This window comes from Rhagoletis pomonella, unplaced genomic scaffold (assembly GCF_013731165.1).
Source record: "Rhagoletis pomonella isolate Grant_MI unplaced genomic scaffold, Rhpom_1.0 Rhpom_scaffold_00001, whole genome shotgun sequence".
Classification (NCBI taxonomy): domain Eukaryota; kingdom Metazoa; phylum Arthropoda; class Insecta; order Diptera; family Tephritidae; genus Rhagoletis; species Rhagoletis pomonella.
Window position 1 is genome coordinate 1277787 of NW_023458555.1, and position 6707 is coordinate 1284493.

Genomic DNA, 6707 nt, shown 5'->3' on the forward strand with positions numbered 1-6707 from the left:
CTCTAGAAACGCATGAGGAAAGAGTGTCGCGTTTGTCTGCTGACCGCACCCGCCACGAAATCACGCGCACTCTAGAAACAAATGAGGAAAGAGAGTCGCGTTTGTCTGCTGACCGCATCCGCCACGAAATCTCACGTTCTGTAGAAACGCATGAGGAAACGGTGTCGCGTATGTCTGCTGATCGCACGCAACATGAAATCTCGCGTTCTGTAGAAACGCATGAGGAAAGAGACTTGCGTTTATCTGCTTCTCGAATTCGTTACTGTGATAGACAGGAAATTAACGCTCATCACCAGGAAGAAGAAAGGAGTCGTGTGCAAGAACTGCGACAATCACAACACATTGACATCCGAATGGTGCACTTAGAGGAAGACCGTATGCGCCATGTCGTTCTTAGGCTGCCTGTTCGCGATGATGATGCTTCCATGGTATGCGATTCGGAAGATTTACAATGGACAGAAATAGAAAAAAGTGCATTTTATTATAACCCGTTAATAAAATATGCCGATAATACTAATCTTGGCTCAAGGAACAAAAGATGCGCGCATTGCCGTGCCCTGAAGTGGGATGGAGAACCCAAAGGAATGTGTTGCTCATCTGGCAAAGTTCATTTAGAAAGGATACAAGAACCACCAGAACCTTTGAAAGGATTGTTGAATGGAGAACATCCGCAATCGAAACACTTTTTAAGCAATATACGGGCCTATAACAGTGCATACCAGATGACTTCATTTGGAGCAAATCAGATCATTGAGGGGGCATTTATGCCTACTTTCAAGATACAGGGTCAAGTCTACCATCTAATCGGCTCTTTGTTACCGACCGATGTTCCAAGGTTTCTGCAAATATACTTTGTAGATAATTACCAAGAGCAAGCAAATATTAGGCAGCAACATATCCCTAATTTAGACTCGGGTTTGGTAAGCAGTCTACAAAATATGCTTCATAATGTGAACCCGTACGTCAACAGCTTTAAAGCGGCACTTGAATCCGTCTCAGATGACGAGTGCAGTAATTACAAGTTTGTAATTACTGCTGATAAAAGGCCAATTGGATCACATCCGGGTCGCTATAATGCACCAACCACAAATGAAGTCGCTGTCCTGTTAGTCGACCAGGATTGCGATCGGAGGGACATTGTGATATGCACTCATGACGATCGACTTCAAAGAATCAGTGAGACTCATCGCGCTTATGATTCGTTGCAGTATCCTTTAATGTTTTGTCGTGGTGAAGACGGATACAATTTTGGCGTATATAATGTTGATCCTCGCACGGGTGCTCCGAATTTTAATAAAAAAACTTCTGCAATGCAGTTCTACAGTTTTTTAATCCAATTACGCGAGAATGAACACATCTTCTTACACCGGTTTCGGGGCCTTTTTAATCAATTTTTAGTGGATGTATATGCAAAAATTGAAACTGAACGATTAGTATTCATACGCGCCAATCAGAAGAAACTACGTGCGGAAAATTACATAGACCTAAGAGATGCGTTACAACACGATGCTGATGCAGAAAACTTAGGTAGGATGATAATTCTCCCTTCCACATTCACTGGTAGTCCCAGATACATGGCCGAGCGAACTCAAGACGCCTTTTGCTATGTTAGAAAGTATGGGGGCGCAGATTTGTTTATAACTATGACAACCAATCCTAAATGGCTCGAAATAGAAAACAACTTGCTTCCTGGCCAGGTTTCATACGACAGGCACGACTTGATTTCTCGAGTGTTTCATTTAAAACAAAAACGCTTGATATATCTTCTTACAAAAGAAAAACTATTCGGAGCGGTCCGCTGCTATATGTTTTCAATCGAATGGCAAAAGCGTGGGTTGCCTCATTCGCACAACCTTTTATGGCTCGAAGAGAAGATTAGGCCGAACGAAATTGATCGAGTTATTAGTGCGGAAATCCCGAACCCAGACACCGATCCCATTCTACACAACATTGTCAAAACCAACATGATTCATGGCCCATGTGGCTCATTCAATACAAACTCACCTTGCATGAAGGAAGGCCTTTGTACGAAGAGGTTTCCGAAAAAGTTCGTAAACGAAACTGTTACTGGTGAAAATGGATACCCATCTTACCGCCGCCGAGCACCTCAAAATGGCGGTTTCACTGCCGAAGTAAATATGCGCGGACAATACGTTTCAGTTGACAATCGGTGGGTAGTGCCTTATTCGCCAGTACTTTCTCGAGCATTTGAAACTCATCTGAATGTAGAATACTGCGCTAGCGTGGAATCGATAAAGTATATCTGCAAGTACGTAAATAAGGGAAGCGACCAAGCGACATTTGGTTTACAGAGCAGTGATCGTGACGAGGTGACCAAATATCAATCAGGTCGCTATATAAGTACTTCGGAAGCAGTGTGGCGAATACTTGGCTTTTCCATCCACGAACGACATCCTCCTGTAATGCATTTAGATGTCCATTTGGAAAACGGGCAGCGGGTGTATTTTAATCCTGAAAATGTAAGGGAACGTCTAGAAAATCCTCCCTCTACCACACTCTTGGCGTATTTCAATCTGTGTCAACAAGATAGTTTTGCACAAACGCTCCTGTACAATGAAATACCGTCCTACTACACATACAATAAACAAAGAGGAGTATTTAATAGACGCCGACGCGGTCAGCCTGTGGAGGGGTTTCCAGATGTCCATCGCGAGAACGCAATAGGACGAGTGTATACGGTGCATCCAAGTAATAGTGAGTGCTATTACTTGCGGCTTTTGTTGCACACAGTCAGGGGAGCCACTTCATATAAATATTTGAAGACTGTCAATGGCGTTGAACATTCTACCTTTCACGGAGCTTGCTGTGCACTGTGTCTGCTAGATGACGACCGAAATTGGTTTGAAACTCTTGAAGAGGCCGTTGTCAGTGAAACTCCCAGTCGACTGCGGCATTTGTTTGCAGTTATGATAGTGTTCTGCGGACTTTCCCATCCTGTACAGCTATGGGAGAAATATCAGCGGCATCTGTTAGAAGACTTTCTCTTCGCGGCTAGGCGAGCTGATGGAGATAGTATTGCAGGTTCTGATGAGCGTGTTATTAATCGTTGTCTTTCGTCGCTTCAAGACATTGTTATTTCAATAAGTGGCAATCCTTTGAGTCATTACGGTCTTCCAGAGCCGCAGGAAACCACGGAAGCTCAGCGAGTTAGTAGAGAGTATGCAGCGGAGACAAATTACAGTTATTCTGCGATGACCGAAATTGTAAACAATAATTCTGGGACCCTTACCGATGAACAAAAGTCTGTATATAACAAAATATTAACAAGTGTCAATAAACAGGATGGCGAAACATTTTTTTTGGACGCCCCTGGTGGTACAGGCAAAACCTTTTTGACTCGACTACTACTAGCTGAAGTGAGACGACAAGGGAAGATAGCACTAGCTGTCGCCTCATCGGGTATTGCTGCCACTTTACTCCCTGGAGGCAAAACTGCCCACACTATGTTTAAGATACCCTTGAACCTCGATATAAATGAAACCCCAGTTTGTGCCGTATCGCGAAATAGTGAAAAGGCGAAGATTCTTGCAGAGTGCAGCCTAATCGTTTGGGATGAGTGTACGATGGCGCACAAGAAGGCCGTGGAAGCAGTCAATCGCACTCTCCAAGACATCCGACGAAACAATCACATCATGGGAAGAATAACTGTTTTGTTTTGTGGGGATTTCCGTCAGACTCTACCCGTTATAACCCGCGGAACCAGAGCTGATGAGGTGAACGCATGCCTCAAATGCTCCGTACTCTGGCCACGGGTGCAGAAATTGAGTCTGACGCGCAACATGAGAGCACACTTAGGCGGCAACCCCCGTGCGCAAGAATTTTCAGATGCTTTGCTAAAAATCGGCGAAGGTTCATTTCCCGAATCGAATGGATTAGTAACCCTACCAGAGAATCTTTGTAAGATTGTACCTTCGGTGGAGGAACTAATTTATTCAGTTTATGGAGATGTATCTCAAATAACGCATAAGGACAACAATTCTTGGCTTTGCGAGCGAGCAATACTTACGCCCAAAAATGACCAAGCAGCTGCCATAAATCACAGCATTTTGGAAAAAGTTGCAGGAGACGAGGTGATATACCGGTCAATAAACATAGTTTTGGACCGAACCGATGCTACCACTTATCCAGTAGAGTTTCTTAATTCTCTTTCTGCCCCCGGACTCCCTGCGCATAACATCGTCCTGAAAGTGGGTATTCCGATTATGTTGCTTCGGAACTTAACCCCTCCAAAGTTATGCAATGGAACCCGCCTTAAAGTGATGTCGCTTCGAAATAATATTATAGAAGCAGAAATTCTTACGGGCTGTGGAGCTGGTGAAGTAGTTTTCATACCACGCATACCCCTAATTCCAAACAATTTCCCATTCCAATTTAAACGTGTGCAGTTTCCCGTGAGCGTATGTTTCGCTATGACCATCAACAAGTCGCAAGGTCAGACACTTCGAGCCGCCGGTGTCGATCTCAGAACGAACTGTTTCTCACACGGACAACTATATGTTGCTTGCTCACGCGTAACTAGCTCGGACAATTTGTTTATAATGGCTAATATGGGTAGAACATCAAATGTTGTATATAAAGAAATTCTTTAGTTTTTATTGTTTCGTTTTGGATAACAATAAACGTTTTTACCTATCCATCCCAGTCTTTTTTATTGGTATTTGATTCTCAACTGTCTCCGTAAAATTAAAAATATTATCTATAGATTCTAAATTCCACGCATACGAAGTCGCGGGCAAAAGCTAGTCCATAGAATAAAAAATTAACTCGATTTTCGGAATCAGCAAACAATTCTATATAGGAATTGGATATGTAGTGACGTCCGTCGAACATTTTTCCTGTAAACCAGTGTCATTTTTAAGTTTTTGTCTTTTTATTATTTATAAGCTTTTATTTAACTTGGTCATCCCGCGCAAATCGTGGAAATTTCCAATCGATTTTAAACTAACTTCCCGACAAGTTAGAAACTTGAAATTTTCAGCATAGTTCCAATCACGATGACAATGCAATTTAAAATATAAATGAATTCCCTATATGGTCCAGGGGTCTTGATTCAAAGTCGGTCAAAAATTAGTAAAATTTATGGCTAACAGAGCGTAATTTGCCAAAGAACGTAAAACGAGAGCAAAGCTATTTATGGCAAATTCTAGATATCAACCTAGTCTAGATATGAACCTCGTTGTAGGCATCATATCAAGGAGATACAATTAGAAGACTCGAGAAGTTTCCCCGCCAGAAGAACTTTAATATTGCGCCTAAATATATGCCATGCTACAGCGGAAGTGGACGACACGCCATTTCTTTAAATGAAATTAACTGCTGCTATATGTATGTATGTATATATGTATGTTTATACAAAACGTAAGCAAACAACATTTTGCTTGCATAGTCTTCTGTTCTCTTCCATTGCTAATTGAATTATTTTAATATCTATTGCAAAATTTTGTACATAAAATAAAATAAAACTATTTAATATACAACGCTTTTATAAATGGACTAAAAATTAGAAAATAAAGTAATGTAAAAAATATATTTTTTTTAAAATAAGCTTTTATTTAACATGTTTAATCAAAGGAATAAAATAAAGTAGTGAAACAAAAGATTTTTTAGCAAGAAAATTTGGTCAAAACTGCACTAAAATGAATAAAATAAAATAAGTTAAGGTCTCGTTAAAGTTACTAAAAGCCATTTAGTGAAAGGAGTTATTCAAACTCTAATGAAAATTACTAACAATTTGTACTAATTTACTTCGTTTTTAAAAAAGCTTGTCGGCGAATTCAGCGTACATGCATAATTGGTTAGGTATGTATGTATGTATTTATATGTATGTATGCAGATATTTAAATGCCGGTTTGCTATTCGCGCGACAAGCTTTTTTAAAAACGAAGTAAATTAGTACAAATTATTAGTAATTTTCATTAGAGTTTGAATAACTCCTTTCACTAAATGGCTTTTAGTAACTTTAACGAGACCGTAACTTATTTTATTTTATTCTTTTGTTTCACTACTTTATTTTATTCCTTTGATTAAACATGTTAAATAAAAGCTTATTTTTAAAAAAATATTTTTTTTACATTACTTTATTTAGTGCCTTATTTTGCCTTTTTTGCTATTTCTAGTGCATTTTCCTGCCTATTTCGTTATTTGATTTTGCCTTTTTTATAGAATTTTAGGTCCTAAAAATCCGTTCCCTGATTATAACGTACCACAAGGTGTGCTATCAGCTTCCCATTCAATTACTAAATCTTAAGTTAATTTTTCTCTCTATGGATAAATTTCTGAGGTATTTGCAATTTACCGTTATTCAGCCTGAAAAATAGTGGTTCTACTTAATCACGTATATCTTTCGAACCAATTGAACAATCGTAATACGAAGTAAAGCTAATCAAATTCTCCATAAACCATCACTAAATACATCACTCTTCGATAGGCCTGATAGTCTCTGAGAAACTAGTTAATAATTCCTGATTTTTTGTTTTTTTGATAAAAATAATTAAAATAATTCAAATTTTAACAAAAGAATAAAAAAAAAATTTTTTCCGTAATTTGTTTTTGTTATTTTTTGGCCTTATAACATTTATATTCAACAATTTTTATGAGCTTGAGGCCGTTTCTAGTGAAAACTTATTGTGGAAAAGCAACAATAATTTGAAAAAATGGTAGAAGTGATAGCTATTTCGGAAATCACC

General features: G+C 39.2%; 2 protein-coding genes across 2 annotated transcripts in view; both read left to right on the plus strand.

Moving 5' to 3' along the window:
- Positions 1–4610, plus strand: part of LOC118750140 — a 5359-nt gene extending 749 nt beyond the window's left edge. Inside the window, exons 2-3 of the mRNA XM_036484871.1 lie at positions 7–1527; positions 1777–4610. Coding sequence (XP_036340764.1) covers positions 7–1527; positions 1777–4610 — 4355 coding nt within the window. The remainder of the gene's footprint in view (positions 1–6; positions 1528–1776) is intronic.
- Positions 1–6707, plus strand: part of LOC118735727 (serine/threonine-protein kinase rio2) — a gene marked incomplete in the record, with an annotated part of 254041 nt that overhangs the window by 15536 nt on the left and 231798 nt on the right.